At 36.2% G+C, this 21,021-nt stretch overlaps 1 protein-coding gene across 1 annotated transcript in view; it reads right to left on the reverse strand.

Moving 5' to 3' along the window:
• Positions 1-21,021, reverse strand: part of MRPS27 (mitochondrial ribosomal protein S27) — a 96,378-nt gene that overhangs the window by 49,778 nt on the left and 25,579 nt on the right. Inside the window, exon 4 of the mRNA XM_010588206.3 lies at positions 19,520-19,578. Coding sequence (XP_010586508.2) covers positions 19,520-19,578 — 59 coding nt within the window. The remainder of the gene's footprint in view (positions 1-19,519; positions 19,579-21,021) is intronic.

Here is a 21,021-nt window from a genome sequence, read left to right on the forward strand (position 1 = left end):
AAGGAGGGAACACTTCCCAACACATTTTGTGATATCACATAATCCTAATGCCAACACCATACAGAAACATTATAAGCAAAGAGAATTAAGGCCCAATATAACAAAAAAAAAAAAAAATTTTTTTTGTTTTATAACTGACAACAAAGACACAAAAACCCCTAGCAAATGTTAACAAGTTAACAATACATTCTTGTGAGTTTATCCCAGTAATGCAACACTGGCTCAACGTTTGAAAACCAGTCAATGTAACTCATTATATTACGAGAATAGAGGAGAAAACCCACATGATCATCTCTATAATTGCAAAAAAGGCATTTAAAGAAAGTTAACACCCATTCATGATTAAAAAACAAAACAAAAAAAAACTCTTAGCAAACTAGGAATAAAAGGTAACTTCCTCAACTTGACGAAGAGGATATCTTCCTCAACTTGATGAAGGGCATATACAAAAAACCTACTGCTAACATCATTCTTAATGGTGAAATACGGAACATTTTCCCTAAGATTAGGAGCAAAGCAAGGCTGTCTGCTTCCACTACTTCTATTTAACACAGTATTGGCATATGATTAGTACAATAAGACAAAAAAAGAAATGGCATGAAATCTGGAAAGAAAGACATAAATATGCTTCGAGTCACAGATAAGATGATTGGATATGTAAAATTTCCTACTAAAGTATCTGCTAGAGCTAATGAGTAAATTTATAAAAAAGACTCACGATAAAGGGTCAACATACAAAATCAATTATATTTTTACACAATAATAGCAAACAAATGGAAAATAAAATCTAATACAATAACTTCCCTTACAACAGCATAAAAAACCATAAAATATTTAGAAATAAATTTAAGGCTTGCAAGATGCCTACACTGAAATTTATAAAACATTACTGAGAAAAAGTAAACATTAAAAAAAAAAAAAAAAAGAACACTTAAATCATGATCATAGGTTGGAAGACTCAAAATTATTAAGATACCCCCAAGAGACTAAAAGACCACATGACCCAGAGCCTCCATCCTCCTGAGCCCAGAAGAACTAGATGGTGTCTGGCTACTACCACCAATCGCTCTGACAGTGATCACAGCAGAGAGTCCCAGACAGAGTGGGAGAAAAATGTAGAACAAAATTCAAAGACAAAAAAAGACTAGACCTACTGGTCTGACAGAGACTGGAGGAACCCCCAAGACTATGGCCCCTGGCCATTCTGCTCACTCAGAACTGAAGCCACTCCCAAAGCCCACTTTATAGACAAAGATTAAACAGGCCTATAAAACAAACAATAACACATGTGAGGAACGTGCTTCTTAGTTCAATCAAATACGTGAGACCAAATGGGCAACTCCTGCCCAAGAGAAGATGAGAAGGCAGGAAGGAACAGGAACTGGACAAATGGACACAGGGAACCCGGGATGGAAAGGGGGAGAGTATTGTCACATTGTGGGGATTGCAACCAATATCACAAAACAGTATTTGCCCAAATTTTTGAATGAGAAACTAACTTGAGCTGTAAACTTTCACCTAAAGGACAATTAAAAAAAAAAATTATTAATTCTCAAATGTGTCTACAGATTTATCAAAATCTTGATCAGAATCCCATCAGGCCTTTTCAGTAACAATTGGCAATATAATTAAAAAAATTTTATAGAAAGGTTAAGAGCCTAAAATAGCCAGAACAATAGTAAAACTATAAAGCTACAGTAATCGAGAGAGTGGTTCTGACATTAGGATAGACAAACAGACCAACAGAGGAAATAGGAACATTCTAATGGAAAAAAAAAAAAATTATCACATCATACACAAGGATTAACTCAAGACAGAAAATTAAGTTAAGATATAAAATCTAGAATTATAAAGCTTTTAAGAAAAATACATAGGAGAATATCTTCATGACCAAGGGGTAGGCAATAATTACTTAGGGCACGGAAAATAATAAACATAAAAGATGGCTAAATCAGATTTCACCAAAATTAAAAATTCTCTAAAATTTATTTAGAAAGTAAATTAAAAAACCATATATTAGGAGAAAATATCTGTAAAACATATACATGACAAAGAATAATGGGAATCGGGGTTCTCACTATGAGAGAAGGTTACTACAAAGTTAGGGAGGGAGAAAAACAAAAATGAAACCTGCTGTGTTAGACTGGGATTGACGGTATAAGCAAGGAGATGGTTTTAAATAAAAACACAGACGATTGATTTTCCAGCTCTACCCACTGACAGTGCCTGAGAGCAATGACAAATCAATAGCTATAAGCACACCTGACATCTAGATCTTGACTTCTGAATATCATTCTCCACTAAAAAGAATCCAAGCTCCTTGGGAAAATGGGGCAGGAAAGTAAAAGATGAGACTAGAACGTGTTTTTGTGCTAGGTAGTAAGAAAATGCTAAAAGGGTGACAGGCACACATCAAAACAGCACAGGAGACAGCTGGAAGGGTCTCTCACCGACCAAATCTGGGACATTTGTGCATCAAAATAAGTAATGGATTATAACTCACTGATTAAAATCTGGAGTCCTTATGACAGAAATAAATACCTGAATAAATAAATAAACAGTAGAATGCCAACTAAAATATAAAAGGAATGATGCACTTAGAAAATCATCAAAAGATGTCATTAGTGGGTCAAAGTTTGATGAGAAACACAGTATGTACATAGTTTCAAAGTATCTCCCCACAAATTACTTAATTACAAAAGGAAAATTTAGTACAATTACAGTGAAGAAATCTAGTAGACACCACTTTAATAAAAGGATCATAATGGACATGGCCAACTAGGATGGCCCATCAGCACATGCTTCCATAAAATAATCCACAGAGGACACAACATCACTTCTGTGGTACTCCTACCCAAAACGCGTAACATGAATCAATTCTCTAGGAAATATCAGAGAAACCTAAATTGAGGCACATTCTACAGATTAACTGGCCTGTACTCTTAAAAATGTCAAGGTCAAGAAAAAAAAAAAAAAAAAAGGTTGAGGACCTGTTCCAGATTAAAGGAGACTAAAGAGATATGACAAGTAAGTGTAATGTGGCTTGGTTTCCAGACGAGGGACAAAAAGCCATAAAGGACATTAATGAGACAGCTGACAAAATTTGAATACTAATTGTGTATTAGATTATAGTATGGTATTACTGATAAATGTTCTGATTTTGATCATTGTACTGCAGTTATGTAAGAGAAACGCCTAAGTAAAGTGCCAAATTATCAGTATCCATATACAGTACCCATGCAAGTCGAATGTCTACTAGTTAACAAGGTCAGCTTTCTTCTTCTGAAACCTCCGTAAGTAAGGAGCACATGCCAACCATCTGTTGTTATCCAGCATTTGTTGCAGAGCTGATGAAAGTTACACCTAGGCTCAAGCTGGGATATAAAACAGCCATCCTACAGATTGTTCCTCCTCAAGCTCCAGGCTGAGAAATAAAAAAGCTCTGGAGTTTAAGCCTTAGTCTTTGCTTTTTTCCTCTCAAAAGCAAAACAAAAGAATGATATGTCCCCATCATTCTTCTTCCTCCTTGCCCACACCTCCCCCCCCCCCAAAAAAAAAGTTTAAGGACAGCGAAGTAGGTGAGGATACACAGAAAAGGCTGGCAAACTAGGACCCAAATGTGGCCCGATTTTTAAACTACCCAATTTTTAAAACTAACATAGCAGGTAGAAGACTTCTATTATTAGAAGGCCTGCTTGTACAGTTGGCCCTTGGTGGACTTTGTGAGGGTTCCTACCATTCCCTAACTGTTAAGAGTGGCTCACTATGCGTAAGCTGTTCATATTAACAATGTAGTTTGTGTTGAACACCATTTTTTACCTGGGAGTGTGAAATATTGGTATGTGCTAGGCAGAGGGAGCCTATGTGACCAGCCCCCAGTAAAAACCTAGGGCACTGAGTTTCTAATGAGGTTCCCGTAGAAAACATTTCACCTGTTGTCAAAATTCAATACTGGTGAAATTAAGTGTGTCCGGTGTGACTCCACTGGGGGAGACAGAGAGAGAGGGGGAACTTTTGGAAGCTTGTGCTTGGTTTCCTCCAGACTTTGCCCCACCCACTTTTCCCTTTGCTGATTTTGTTTGATCCTTCTGCTGTAATAAGTCTTAGCTGTGAGTCCAACTGTATGCTGGGCCCTGTGTGTTCTCTTAATAAATCACTGAACCTGGGAGGGACTTGGGGGCCTTCGACACAGGTTAGGGGAAAAAAGACAACAACTATGCAACAGAGATTATGTGTGGCCTGCAAGACCTAAATTATTTACTATCTGGCCTTTTAGAGAAAACTTGCTGAACCCTGGTACACATGAAAAAAGTTGGACTAGGAGCTAATGGTACTTGTTGAGTGTGGATAAGGAACACATGAGTACATTATACTATTCTGTTTACTTTTTTATATATTTCGATTTTCTCATAATAAAAAGGTTTTAAAAGAAAAGCATTCTAAGGTTGTATCTTTTGTGATATTAATATATTTATTATTTACATATTAGGCTTATCGTGAACATCTTATAATATTATCTAGCATCCCTTAGAAGCTACCCCGTTCTTATATGACCTTACCTCACAGCTGATTGATACAGGGGTAGTCATCTGGCCCAAGCTGGCCCAAACATATTACCCTGATATTATTGTCAAAGTGGACTCTGACCCAAGCTGGGCCATCAGTTCTACATTAAGATTTTTCAACGACGAAGTGAGAAAGAATTAGCCTCAAATATGCTCCAGTAAATCTGCAACAAATGTGAAAACCAATTGTTCTGACTGGTAAGAGAAGAGATGAAAACACCATGAACAATATTCGACATTCAGAAAAGCACAGAGAACATAACACCCATGAACTGGACCACCTACCTTCATCAAATTCTAAAACTGTCACATTTGCTTCATACTTTTTTCCTTTTAAAGGGATAGAGCATTACAGTTAATAGTTGAACCCCCCATATACACTTCCTGATCCTATTCCAATTCCACCTTCCTTCTTCACAGGTAAAAGATATCCTGAACTGTGATTATTGAGATTATTAGTGCTTATCATTCTTGACCAGGTTTTTAACACTCTTAGGAGCTGTGGTGGTACAGTGGTTAAAGCACTCAGCTGCTTACCAGAAGGTCGGCAGTTTGAACCCACCAGCCTATTCCATGTGAGGAAGAAGTGGCAGTCCGCTTCTGTGAAGATTTACAGCCTTAGAAACCCTATGGGGCAGTTCTACTCTGTCCTACAGGGTCACTATGAGTCGGAATCGACTTGACCGCATATTATGCTTTAAACATGTACCCATATAAACTGTAGTACTGCTTCGCATGTTTACAAGCTGCATGAACTATACAGTTCTTCACCTTGCTTTTTTCACTCATTATGTTTTTGAGATAACCATGCTGATACGTATAGTTCATTCTTTCTCACTGTTGTATGGCATCTCACTCAAAGAGTCCACCACACTTTAATTTTCTCTTTTCCTGTTGATGGACATTTAAGTTGTGTGTAGTGTTTACTATGATGAACAACACTAAAATGAACATTCTTGTAACTTAATCCTTGGACATGCCAGAGTTTCTTTAACATAAATACCTAGAAGTAGAATGCTGAGTAGAAAACCACATATACCTTCACTTTTAGTTCATTTGACAAACTGGTCTTTAAAGTGGTTATATAATTTTAAACTCCCACCAGTTGTGAATCCAAGTTCTCGTTGCTCCTCTTCTTTGCCACAATTATTACTATCAAATCTTTCCATTTTTGCATCTGGTAAGTGTAAAAATGTGTATCATTTTAATTTGTAACTTTTCTGATTATTAGTAAGAGTGAGCATCTTTTCATATATTTATGTCCATTCTGGCTTCTTATTCTGTGAATTTCTCTATTGGAATACTTTATTGATTATCCAGATGTATTCTGAATAATGTTTGTCAGTTACATGCACTGCCAATCTTTACCATGGTCTTTTGTTAATGGTGTCTTTTGTGGTTCAGAAGTTTTTAATTTTAATGTATTAAATTTAACAATCTTTTAACAGTTATGATTTTTGTGTCTTGTTCAATAAATTCTCCAGTGCTCCCAATGTCATACAAATATTAATATTTTCATATATTGCCTTCTAAGCTTTATGTTTTGCTGCTTCTATTTAGGTCCTTAACCTATCTTTAAAAAATGTTTATGCATGCATGTGTGTTTTGATGTGAAGGGTTAATATTTTTTTCATATAATCAATTGTCCAAGCACCATTTATTAATTAATCCATTCTTTCCCTTTTGATGTGTGATACTTTCCAGATTCCATATATGTGTAAATCCATTTTGGGGCTCCCTATTTGGTTTTTTTTGGGTACTCTATACACTGGTCTATTTTTCTCAGTCTAAGCCAACATCTCATTTTTAATTACCACGACTTTCTAATAAGTCTTGCTATCTACCTGGTAGGCCAATCACTTTTACTTTAGTCTTTTAAAAACTGTTTTATTTATTCTTTCATTGGAATTTCAGGATATTCTTCTCAGGTTCCACAAAAATTCTGCTGAGATTTTGGTTGGAACCGCATTGAATTTATAGATGAAAATTGAGAGTCAGTTTCAACTAAGTTTAAAACAAATAAAATGGAAAGGTATCATAAAAAGTCTGGCACTAAAAAAAAAGTGAGCAGTTTTTCCTTAAAAAAATTTTTTTTATGTAAGATGTAAAAAAATTAGTAATTATTTTTTAATAAGCAAGGAATACTTTAAAAAAATTACAGACAAGCTGTATATTCTATTTTAACCTGCAGAACCATAGCAGTTAGCCTAGTTCCCCACATAACAGTAGGCTATACAGTTAGAAACTTACTCAGTTTCCTATAGCTGAGAAAACAAAATAATAAAATAAAACAAACAGCGGAGAATGCTGACAACATTAACAGCTTTAGTTATTCTAAGCTGCTCTTGGGCACTCCAGCTATCAGAGCTAAAACCACGGGAAGCAGCACCTGAATTTCTATTTCAACTGTTTAAATGTGTTCCTGTCATGCTGCCAGTTCTCAGAACAAACCTCTCTTTTAGAGTCTACTACTTATTAATAATTGATTCGATAACATCGTGTCAGAGATCAGTTTGGGTGCAGGATTCTCCTGAGAATCATCTTTAGACTTTTCCTTCTCCACAGATGGGAAGCTGATGAGTTTCTGCTGCCCCCTTCTGGTATTTAGCTGCTGTAAACTCAGTGATATGAGTATAATTCTATGAGAGCTTCAAATAGTTGTCCTTTAGGATGAGGCAGCCCCTCCAAAAACGTGATGCCCCTTCCAGCTGGGAGCTGAAATACTAGTGTTCATAACGAACAAGGATAATGTTCATTATCCTTGAAGCTCCAATAACCCTTGTCCCTTGATAACTTTTGGGTAAAGGATGGCAAAGATGGTTGGGGAATATAGTCTTGGAAACCTAAACAAACTGGGGTTCAGAATACATTTTCCCTCAGGAGAGAAAGTATGGGGAAGGAATATCAAGACGTTAAAATCTAGTATAGCCAATATTAAAGCTAAAATTTATTGAGAGCTGACCTACTTTGTTCCAAGATTATCCTAAGCACCATTTTAGTGTATTAACTCCTTTAAGTCTTATAACTATTCTAAGGCACAGGCACTATTTCAATCCTTGCTTTAGGGACGAGGAAACTGAGAGAGAATATAAATAAGTCATACAGCTAGTAGATGGCACACCTGGGGTTCGAATCTAGGCAACCTGGCTCCAGAGCCCATGCTCTTACCACTCACACTAGACCACTTCTCAAGTACGAAAAAATAAGAAAGACATGATTTTGATCAGCCAAAAGACAAGAGACTAAGGTAAGCACCCTTGGATAGACAAAATAAAATTCTGTAGAAGGATCAAGGGAAACAGAGATCACATTCAAATGGCAGAAATCAGGGCAAGTTTATGGATATGGCAGAATTTGGAATAGGCCTTAAAAGACAGATTGTATTCCATTAGAAGGAAATGGAGGGAGGGAACGGTATACTCAGACAACAGCAGTCTACTGGGCTGGAGTCTGAAAGCAGTTTGTAAGTGTGCCATGCATGTTAACTGCTATTACTTGCTATTAGCAAATGGAGGACTGTAATAATCTCTATGTACGAGATCCATAAAGTTTTCATTTTAACAAATAATTTCAGTGTTCTTCCATTAAAACTTCTGCCAGGGCATTTAACAATGAAGAATAATGAGATTCAGCATCTATCACCAAGCCATGTAACAGCCAGTGTAAAATAAATATACTGTTCACGTACTATAAGGGAAAGAGTCCTGGAGTTGGAAGACCTGCCGGCAGAACTATGAAATGGTGACGCCATTTGCCTTGAAACTGGCATTGTAATTAACAAGAAGAACAGAATAGACTTCAAAATATAAAATCTGACTGGCAAAAACAAATGTAACTTGAAATCTATTATGAACACAATAGCAGCCAAGATCACTAAAGAAAATACACATCAAATACTTCTAGCTCCCAAATGTCCTCTTGCCTAGACACACGGCATCTGGAAATGCTCAAAAATTTATTTGCCTTTGGCCTCAAAAATCATGATGCAATCAACCGAAACTTCTGTTCCCACAAATCTCTTCTTGAAGCTTCTGCTTAACTACTTATCTCTCCCTTAAGTATTGTACCAGCTCCTGGAAAGATCTCTTAATTATCTTTAAATCAAAGTGCCTTGCATACAAAAGTCTACTGAAGTCTCTGTTTAATAAATATGACTATATTTTAGTCTTTTTCGCTGCCCTACAGCTGCAGTTCCTGATACCTTGATCATGACTTCAGAGTCCTGACAATAGCCAGTAGGTTTTTTGGATCAAAGATTTTCATACTACAGAAAAAGAATTTAGAATTCATTTTTTATTTGAGGCTGTAAGAGTTTTTTTTTTTTTTTTTTTTAGCTTTAATCCACAATGGATTCTACAGTCTTTAGAATGGGATTATTTTAGTCCTCTTCTTTTTAATCCCAATTATACCCAAGGTATCAAAAATATGTGCTTTACAGCACTGTCCTTCTCGGCACTGGGAAAATAAGATTGGGTTCCAGCATTGCAGCCTCCAACTTCCCAGGCAGCTTCCAAGGGCAACGGTGGGGAGAGGTGGCACACTCGTAGCTCACAGACCCACCTCATCCAGCCTTCACCAGGCACTGCTTGTAGACACCTGGGGAGACAGGGACTTGGGTACTGCTGACAGCAAAAGTTCTGGGAAGGGAACATTTTTATCTGCATGCCTAGCTCAGGATTCCAAAGGTAGAACTACATGTCTTGACATTTTTGTGTTTATGGTGCAATTGTGAATGCTAGAACTTTTGGGGGCTTACAAGATCAAATGTACTTCTCCTCAGGATTCATGCTATCTTGTAGCTGTTTGAGAGGAAAATTCCTTGCTCTGTGTTCTCTTATATCCCACCCATGAAGCAAAGTCCTCATATGTTTCAGCAAACAAGCACCAGGGGCTGGCAAACTACGGCCAATGGGGCAAATCTAGCCTGCTGCCTTTCTTCAACAGCCCATGAGCTAAGGATGGTTTTTATACTTTTAAATGGTCAGGGAAAGAAATAGAAAAATATTAGTGACATGTGAAAATAATTATGAAATTCACATGTCAGTGTCAATAGTTTTATTGTAACACACACACACAAATATGTGCTTTGTGAGCCTTTCAGAGAATGATGACAAGGAAATGTCAAATACATATTGCACAAAAATTAGTTTCCTGGAAAATGTGAGTGAACATCCAACTTTCTCACCTCAAGAAATCTATCAAAAGTATTTACAATAGGAGCCCTGGTGGCACAGTGGTTAAGAGCTCAGCTGCTCACCAAAAGATCGGCATTTCGAATCCACCAGTCGCTCCTTGGAATTTCTACAGGCAAGTTCTACTCTGTCCTGTAGGGTCACTATGAGTCGGAATTGACTCAATGGCAATGGATTTGGTTTGGTTTTATCTACAAATAAGATATTAAATGAAGCCTTACCCCAAATTCGTAAGAGACGAAAAAATGTTGTTTAATTTTACATTAGTTTTTCTTTTGATATTTGTGGTTAAGGTGGGAAAATATCAATCAGACAGTTTAAGTGAACGAAGTTCCGAGCGAGAAACTAAACAAAGACCAGAACTGCACACTTCCAAAGTCTGAGGTTTCTGGGGATAAGTCTAGTTTCTATATCAGTGAGACTTGAGAAACACAGAATTTTAAATATGGGAAGTGTCTCAGGAGGTATCAAGGTCATTTGCTTATCTAGGAAGCTGACTCCAGTGAGTTCACTGATTAGTTTCAAGTCACAGATCAAAGTGGGAACTAAACTGGTCCTAAAATCCAGGACATCTTACCGTTTCCTCCCCTTCTGACACCTTCAGAGTCTCTTCAGTACTTTTTTTTCCCCATGATAATACATTTTACTGTTGAATTTCTTTATATGCTAGGTTTTCTCCGGATTTTATTAACTCTATGTCATTTTGTTAAGTTATTTAAGTATTCAGTGAGTATATATCTTCTGGTTTATTACCAAGACTGCCTCAGGAAAAAGGGCTGGCACAAAAGATACGAGGGTCTAACTGATGAGCTTCTGAACTTGAAGTCAAGCCTTTATTCACAGCTACAGCTTAGACTTGTCACACAGCTCTAAGGAAACTGCTTAGTCTTCCGAGGCTTCATTTTCATATATTCTGAAAGTTGGCAGGATCTCAGAGATTACCTAGTCTAATCACCAGTTAGTGCCAGGACAACAGGAAGACCTCAAGGGTACGTTTTGGCAGGTGTTCTTACACCAAAGGTCTGTGGTATTCCTCACAAACGGTCCAAGTGTGGTCAGTAGTCAACATGTGATGCAGCAAACTTGAACATGTGTATGTGTAACATGAAAGGCAAAAGAAAAACCCACCTTCTTGCTATTGTCTAAATACGTTTCCACTTCAGCAATTCTATGAATGGACTAGCCATTTCCTCATTAACTGAGGTTCAATTTCCAGTTTGTCTTTGACCAACTCTGTTTTTTGTCTTCACATTCAACCTGTCATTAGTTCTGTTGATTGATTTTTCCCCTCCTATGTACAATTTTTTATGTACAATACCTATCTCTCTTCATTTCACTGTCAACCGCCATAGGAGAGGATTTTTATTACCTCATGCACACACAATTTCCCTCTAACACTTATCCCTTTCAGTTCAAAGCCCACCCTGTTATTCACCATCCCGAAATACTTTTATTATAAAAAACTTCTCAAGAATCTGATAACATCGTACCTTGAAGAACCTTTAAAACATTTTTTTTTTAATAAATAGCATACACCCATGATATAAAATTCAAAAAGGTACAAAAGATAACTCTGTAAGAAGTCACCTAAATTTCTTCCCTAGAGGAAACCAAGTTAACATTTTTTGTATGAGTAGTAACAGTTTTTGTGTGTAGGTGTGCATTATTACACAGACATTCTATGAACTATCTATATCTATGTATACGTGTGCATACATGCACATAAACACACATGTATACTAAATATATATTCAGATGCATCAAAGCACATACACACGTATTACATACACACACAATACAGTGGCAACATACTATACAAAGTTCTGCATCTTGCTGTTTTCGCTTAATGTCTGAAGTACAAATACAAATAAGGCTGCCTCATTCCTTTCAGTCACTGTACAGTATTCCACTGTATGTCTGTAGAATAATTAATTTAACCACATCTCTATTGTTGGGCATAATGTTTTACTTTTTGCAACTGATACCTTTGTGCATATGTTATTTCATGCAAGCATATCAAGAGGCTCAATTCCTAGAGGTGGAATTACTGGGCAAAGAGTATGTGCCTTTGTAATTTTGACAGATGTTGCCAACATTCTCTCTATAGAAACTGAGCTAATTAATACATCCAATAGCGATATATGATAATGACAGATTTTAAACTCTCACCTCTTCCCTGCCTGCATTTTATTCCCTCTGTAATCTGCCTGCCTTATTTCTCACTTCTCCCTCGAGAGGCCCCATCGTCTCTGGTTAGAACAGTCTCCTGTCATCCCCATGAAGCCAGTTCTCACCCTACTCTTCTAACTTCTATACTGCCTGTTCTGTCCTGAATACTACCCCCTGTTTCCTCTACTCATCCAATCCTCAAGGCCATCTCAAGTTCTAACTCTTTTATGAATGTCTGCTGATAATGGCATCAATTCTTCCTCTTTTAGCCTGTCCAAAGCAGATTTTATCTAAAACACACATCGTGGTACATAAAAGCAATCAGTTTGCCCATTTATTATATCCTAGGTTTGGTTGATCCTGAATGGTTTCATGTATCTAGTTATCCCCAACCATAAACTATAATCTTTTGTTGTACTGAATATACCACATCCTTCCTTTGAGCACACCAAAGTTCTATTGAGTTAAAAAATGCTTGTCTTAAGCCTTCTATTGGCTTCAGAACTTCCCTTATAAACAGAGCTGAGAATCATGTCTTATAGCCATGAAATCTATCTTAATTTACTTCTATCTCAAATTCTGCTGGGGTTTAAATTAACCTTCAGTAGAAAAAGAATGATTACTGACTTTCACAAAATCAATCTTCCTTCATATCACTTGCAATCCTCCCTCTTATTCTTCTTGTTTCTAAATGTATACTAGGTATTCAATACATACTTCTTGATCTTATTTCTATTTCCCTACGTTAGTAATGTATTGTGTATGTGTGTGTTTATACATACATATATATTAGGTATATTAGAAGACAAACACACACACATATACACATATACTAGAGGAGAACTGGACACAATGAAAGATCCCAACCATGTGGGCGGGGTAAAAATGTTTTTGTTAATGAGTTTGACAAGCTATTAAGTTTGCCATTGTAGTCATTAAAATGGAAGCTTATTTACTGTTATAACCTAAAGAAGTATGCTATGCTGTATCTAGCACTTTTTAAAGCAAATATTAATTGTTGAGGTATCTGTAAATAAAATATAAACCAACAAAACCAAACCCAGTGCCATCGAGTCGATTCCAACTCATAGCAACCCTACAGGACAGAGTAGAGCTGCCCCATAGAGTTTCCAAGGAGCGCCTGGAGGATTCAAACTGCTGACCCTTTGGTTTTCAGCCGTAGCTCTTAACTACTACGCCACCAGGGTCTGTATAATAAATAAAAATTGCCTAAATTTTTCTGTTTGGATTTTAAAATTTTTACTGTGATTGATCCTTCTACTATAGCTTTTTTGGCAGTTAAAAATTTAACATTTTTTTCTAAGAGGTTTTTTTTTTTGGTCACTAGCGTCTACTTATTTTCCAGGTGTAGAAATCTCGATTTTGTAATCAGATTTGAGAAGAAAGTCATTAAAGCAACCAGTCTAAGCACCTAGAGTTCTTTTGAAAAACAAATGTACTTTTTGTAAAAAATGAAAACGTCAAAACAAATTTTAACAAAACATATCGATTTTATGATTATTTAATGTTGTATTTATTTTAGGGACTACAGTGTGCCAAACAAATTACTAAGTAGACAATATCCAGAGTCCTTGGGTGGTATAAACAGTTAAAGCACTCAGCTGCTAACTGAAAGGTTAGAGGTTCAAGTCTACCCACAGGTGCCTCAGAAGAAAGGCCTGGTGATTTATTTCCAAAAAATCAGCCATTGAAAACCCTCTAGAGCACAATTTTACTCTGACACACATGAAATCACCGTGAGCTGGAAACAACTTGACAGCAACATTAAACAGTACGTAGTGTATTTATGTATTCTAGCAATTTTTCTTTTAATAAAATTTGTTGTACTGTTAGTATGAATTGTCAATCAGGAGACAGAGATAGCCTCATTATACAGAGTTGTTCTTTATTATGATTCAGATAGAAGTCTATTTATGTGACACCTCAACCAAAATTTTATATTGTCTTAGGATCTCTCAATCCAGTGGTAATATTATGATAATCAGCATGTCATAGCAATTCTAGATTATCCATAACAACGGGAAGAATCATGGATATTTCAAGAAAGCTGATGAACTGAAATGTAAATATGACCTAGCTTTAGAATGCGTTTTCTTTCATTTTTTTAACACTGGTAATTGAATATGGATGCATCCAATGTTCTGGGAATGCACAATGACTTAAAGAAAATGACAGCTGCATTAAAAAGACCTCGTTCAAAAGGAACTAAAAATCAATCTGCCTCTCCCATCTTGCTACACTTTGCTGAGAAGTGATGGAGCCAGTTAGGCGGATTCTCTTCTAAGTCTGCTGTTTTCCTTGCATCCATTTCCCATACCCAGGAAGGGTCTGGTTTAAATGACCCTCCCTTGTAATTTCAGCTAAAGTAAAGACGAAGTTGCCAACTAGGTCAATATAAGGCTTTAGAAAGAAAAGAATAAGAGAATGTCAACAGGTCAATGAAGAAGAGACACCCAAATCAAAGATTCAATATAAACAATCTGCTTCTAGCAATCAAGAACTGAAAATGTCTACTATCTACTCTCAGCTCCTCAGTGGGGGGGAACAATATAATTCCAATAATCTGTAGCTTTGTTAACACTTAAAAATACTGACTAAACCATGATGTTAAAAAAAAGGTAAGCATCAGCTTGTGGGACAAGAAAAATTAAATCTGTTAGGCAAGTGTTTCTTCTGTACTGTCCTCCTCCCCAGGAGGAAACACAGTCCAAAACCAGACCCACACATATATGAACACCTGATTTTCAACAAAGGCAATTCAATGGAGAAAGTTCAAATCCTAACTCCCAAATGGTGTTCAAGCAACTGAATATTCTTATGCAAAAATAAATAAATTAACTTTGATTCTTACCTTGTACCATATAAAAAAAAAAAAAACCCAAAATCAAAATGGATCATAGACGTAACTATAAAACCTTAAACTATAAAATTTCTAAAAGAAAACAATGGAGGAAATCTTAAGGCACTAGATTAGGCAAAGATTTCTTAGATATGACACCAAAAGTATGCTCAATAAAAGGAAAGATTGACAAGTTGAACTTTATTAAAAAAAAAAAAAACTGCTCTTCGAAAAACAAGAGAATGAAAAGTCAAACCACAGATTGTTAGAAAAGAATTCTCAAAATGCAATAAGAAGAAAACAAACAACTCATTATACAATGAGCAAAAGATATGAACGGACACTTTACCAAAGAAGATATATGGATGGCAGATAAGCACATGAAAACATGCTCAACTTCTTCAGCCATTAGGGAAACACAAATTAAAACCACAATGAGATACCACCTATTAGAATGGCTAAGTGCGTTGGCAAAAATGTTGACGAACTGAACTGCTGTTGGAAATGTAAGATGGTATAACCACTTTGGAAAAAAATTTGGCAGTTTCTTAAAAAGTTAAACACATACCTACCATATGCTCCAGTTATTTCACTGCTAGATATTTACCTCCAAGAAGTGAAAGCATACATTTGTACATGAATGTTCATAGCTGCATGAACTAATATGGACTCCTAGGACAAGAGACTCCTGGGGACCTATTCACACCAGAGAAAAGTTAGGTGGAATGTTTGAGCCAAAGGCAGGATAGACCCCCTTGAAGGTTCGCTTCCACGCCCTACTGTGACCGAGCTCCAGGCTGAAACACTAAGACCAGTGGGAAGAGAAGTGCCAAGTTTAAAGGAAGGAGGCTGAGAGTTCTAATACTAACTCTCATCACAAAACTCCCATGGGTCTTTGGCAAGGCATGTACTACACCCGTGACAATCTGCTATTTTCTAATAAAGAGCCATTAGTAGTAACAGACTATCTCCCAGGTCTTTGGTAAGAATCAGCAAATAAGAACTAAATAAAGCATCTGAAATGTTAAAGTATAGAAGTGTTACTAAAAAAATACTCTAAACATCCTTTATTTCCCATTGGGCTCTTATTCTTTTCTTAATAATGCTCAAACATAACGAGATCTGGCAATATGCTGACGGAGAAATTTAAAATATCCTTTCACGGCTGTAAAACATAATCTCTATGGCCTCAAAGGAAAATTACTAGTGTTTTAACTCAAGCATGCTGTTCCCTCCTAATAAACTCCCGCCTCTCCCTCCCTCTACAGGCAGAAATGGATTCCTGCGACATAGGCCTGAGGAGTGGAGCTCTCATCTTCCAAGGAACCATTGGGATATTTTTGCTTATTGAAAAATGAAGCTATTTTGGTGCTCCCTTTTCAGGCTGGCTGCCAACCGGGACCAGGAGACATGCAGGCTGCCATCTGCCTTACCCTAGCTATTCCTGACCTGCCATCCGCCTCCAACTAGGGATGCCTGGTATCTGCCAGGTCAGCTAAGCAGCTGAGGAAAGGTGCTGCAGGCCAAGGTAGAACGTGGACAAATGTGTTGGCAGCAGTCAGTTTGCCATGCAACCTTGACTTGCTGTCATTACCATGTGGCATGCTATTCTCCATGACAACGCAGAGAGCTGTATTCTGAGAAAAACAGGCCTTCCCGTGGAATTCTGCACAGTTTCTTCTTACTGTATGACAATTAATTCAGCATTCCCCATATTTTTGCTAAAAACCAAAAGGATAATTTTAAAAAGTTATATTTTTAATATAGAGAATACACGCTGTATATGTTATAAATTTCTATTATTTACCCTTCAGGGATTATCATTATGTTGCAGATTAAATAATCAGTTCTGATTATTGATGCTCTTAAAAAAAGGGAGCAAGTTTAATTTCATGCATCTTTAAGCTTGCAATGGTTCCAAAATGATTTGAAAGCCTAAATAAGCCTTTAAAAATGTAATTTGCAAACACTGTGAATGAAGATGAGGATGCCACGTGGAAAGAAGAAATTTTTATGGCTCGAGTTCACATTTCATTAATGCAGCAATCAAATACTAATATAGGAATTGTTAAAGCTTGTTATAACCATGAAAATAACGGCTTTTACTGATGCCACAATTTTACTGGTGACACGCAGGTTTATCTCCCCAAAATGGAGACACAGAGCTGCCTCAGGGGCACACTTGTCTGCGTGTGCACAGCACTCATTGACTTGAGTAGTCCTGAGCTTAGAATTAATGACTAAATAGTCCAGCAAAGAGATACTGATAAAAGCAAACTATACATAAGCTTCCATTATTCACCATAAAATAACATTGGCCTCTAGCTGACAAGTTCCAAAAGAAAATCTATCATAGTAGGGAAAGCTAAGATCGTGGTTCTTAAAAAAATAAACAGCAGCAGCAGCAACTGAGATGGAGACATCTCCATGACACAAGCTTAAAAAGCAAGGTATTAATTATGTATATAAATATACATACACATATATATCACCTTTTGTGTTTAAAATAGGGGACAGGAATGGAAATGTTTACACTGCATATCTTACTTTGAATTTTAATCATGTAAATGCACTTCCCATTCAAAAAATTAAATAAAAAATACACATATGATTACACATATATGTCTGTATATGCACAAACTAATAACAGAAGGAGAGTCAAGAAACAGTTGTCTTCAGAGGTGAATAAACACGACTGGGAATATGTTTTTTTTTTAAAAAAAGATCTACTTTTCATTGTTTGTTTTTTTATGTTGAAAATTTTAAACCATGCACCTGAATTACCTTTCCAGTATAAAACACTTTAGTTAAAACCAAAACTATCAGTTTAAGAATATTATTTATGGTTAAAGAAAATGCTGAAAGAAATAAAATAAGCAACAAACAAAAATCAAGCGATGAGAGAGGAGAGGTAGAAGCTAGTTTATGTGCACTACAATTCATTTTTTACAGCAAGGCAGCAACAGATATTGTCTAAGGACTTAACAGACATATTCCATCAAAGAGAGCTCTTTGTGTATACTGTTAAGGTTCATGTTGGTAACAATTAAAAGAACAAAAAATCAGAACAATTTAAAATAGTTATCTCAGCAAAATGGGGTTGGAATTAAAGAATGGGAAAGGGTAACTTTTTCTTTTTAATAGTACTTTCTTTTTACTGTTTTAATTCTTTCCATGTCATTGTATAGCATTTATAATTTAAATAAATAACCATCCTTGTTTAAAAAATATACATATGCACTTAAAAACCTATCATTGAAACAGATTTATGAAAATAGATAATAGTGTGAAATGAAAATATATTCTTATTAGATCTTAATGTTAATTAAAAAAAAAAAATGTGTATCTCGTAGATGCCTAGTTACCACGAAGTTATAACAGTTCGTGTTTAATGAACTGGATGACTTGGCTAGGGTAATGAATGATACAATGTTATGATATGCTATAGTATTTTATCCCTCTCCTTCTTACCTTCCACTGTTATTAAACAGATTGGATTTAATAAGTAAGATTTCTTTCAATTAATTCTAGTCAGAACAAAGACCGTATAAAAGGTCTATATTTAAGGGACCTCACGATTTAACCATGGCACTCACTACAGTCAGTAAACAATATAGTTTCCAGGGCAAAAAAAAAGATGGCCAATTATTTTTTCCGTATCCTTTCTTACCCTCCACTGGGAATCCATAATTAATGTGTTTTGAGAAGAAACAGTGGAACTGTGTTAGAACAAAGAAACCTAGCTACTCTTCTAAATCTTATCATAGAAGTCTTACATTTTTTTCTTAAGGAACCTTGACTCAAATGCTTAACACAGTCTATCAAAAACTTTACAATAGGAAATATGATTGAAATTTTACTTATATTATGGTTCTAGTGAAATATTTATGTTTATATAAGAAGCCTAAATATATGAAAAAATTAACAGAATCTGCTAAAACAGGAATATTAATAATAGAAAAAAAGGTGGAATATTCAAGATAAAACTAATCTTAATTTATATATGAATTATATGCAGAGTTCTAATCAATGAATAACTAATCGCTCCTTCCCTTAAGATAACAGCTTTACTGCGTTCCTAATAGAGCACAGATATTTAATATTTTAAATTCCATTTTATAGCCAAGAAAGAGAAGCTAAAAGGAAAATGGCAGGGCAAAGAGAATGTAAATGGGTATTTATCAAAAATGAACAGTAAAATGTCTTTTAACTACAGTAGAAACCAATGAGAAGCTTCAAAATACAAAAAAACATGGAAAAGTACCAACGGCAGAGGAAGAACTGAACACGCTGTTAGAAACTGAAAAAATTATTTGAACTTAAATGACTCACACGAATCTTTCTACAGATAAGGAAAATGAGGCCAAGAAGTGGAATGAATTTTCTAAAGCCACATAACTACGGAGTGACAGAGACAGGCCCTGGGCCACGGGTCTCTTGATTCCCAAGACAGTAATTCGGAAAGAACAGCATATACATTGGATAGCCAGGAGATACAAGAAAAAGGCAGAGACAATGTCTTGGTACCTGACTACAGAAAACATACTCTGGCTAGCCCTTTCTTGAAATGCTGCATCTCAAGACTGATGGGAACTTAAAAAAAAAAAGCCTGGAACCAAGAGTCTTCTGGTATTTACATATTTATCCATTAATATTTTAAACAGCAAGATGAAGACAGCTGTTCGCAAAGATCCATATTATGAGTATATAGCTAAACGAAATACAAATCTTACTTGTAAAGGTAATATTCTGCATGGTCTATTTCTTCTCGAGATGAAATGTTGTCTACAAACTAAAAGAGAGAAAAAGAAACCCTAGATTAAGTACAAATCATGCCATACATTAGGCCTAGCTGACACACTGAACTTAAAGAAAACACCTATTTTATTGGAACAATGTTCACATGTTGCGGCTCCATCCTTAAAACCCTTTTATGCTAATGTAAACAAAGAATATACAACAACCTTGAACAGAAAAACTGACTGAAAGCTAAACATGAACCCTGCTCTGAACAAGAGAGTTTCTCATGCTATATTTGTAACTGCTGTTCTTAGGGAACATTGAGTTGGTTCCGACTCATAGCGACTCTAAGAACAACAGAAGGAAACACCACCTGGTCCTTTGTTATCCTCATAATCCTTTGTTATGCTCACAATTGTTGCTATGTTTGAACTCACTGTTGGAGCCACTGTGTCAATCCATCTCACTGATGTTCCTCCTCTTTTTCACTGACATTCTACCAAGTATGATATCCTTTTCCAGGGACTGGTCCCTTCTGATAACATGTCCAAAATATGTGAGATGAAGTCTTGCCATCCTTGCTTCTAATGAACATTCTGGCTGTACTTCTCCCAAGGCAGATTTGTTCATTCTTCTGGCAGTCCATGGTATATTCAATATTCCTTGCCAACACCATAATTCAAAGGCATCAATTCTTCTTTGGTCTTTTTACTCATTGCCTAACTTTCACATGCATATAAGGTGATTGAAAATACCATGGCTTGGGTCAGACGTACTTTAGTTTTCAAGGTGACATCTTTGCTTTTTAGCACTTTAAAGAGGTCTTTTGCAGCAGGTTTGTTCACTGTAATACGTCATCTCATTTCTTGACCGTTGTTTCCATGGGTGCTTATTGTGGATCCAAGTAAAATGAAATCTTTGACGACTTCAATCTTTTCTCTGTTTATCATGATGTTCCTAATTGGTCGAGTTGTGAGGATATTTGTTTTCTGTATGTTGAGGTGTAATCTGTACTGAAGGCTGTGGTCTTTGATCTTCATCAGTATTTCAAGTCCTCTTCACTTGCAGCAAGCAAGGTTGTGTCATCTGCATTATCACAAGTTAATGGGTCTTCCTCTAAACCTGATGCCACGTTCTTCTTCATATAGTCTAGCCTCTCAGATTATTTGCTCAGCATACAGACTGAATAAGTATGGCGAAAGGATGCAGCCCTGACGCACACCTTTCTTGATTTTAATCATGCGGTATCCCCTTGTTCTGTTTGAAAGACTGCCTCTTCGTCTATGTACAGGTTCCACATAAGCACAATTTAAGTGTTCTGGAATTCCCATTCTTCAAAGTGTTATCCATAATTTGTTATGATCCACACAGTCAAATACCTTTGCATAGTCAATAAAGTACAGGTAAACATCTTTCTGGAATTCTCTGTTTTCAGCCAGGATCCATCTGACATCAGCAACAAAATCCCTTGTTCCATGCCCTCTTCTAAATCTGG

The sequence above is a fragment of the Loxodonta africana genome, chromosome 2 (assembly GCF_030014295.1).
Source record: "Loxodonta africana isolate mLoxAfr1 chromosome 2, mLoxAfr1.hap2, whole genome shotgun sequence".
Lineage (NCBI taxonomy): Eukaryota > Metazoa > Chordata > Mammalia > Proboscidea > Elephantidae > Loxodonta > Loxodonta africana.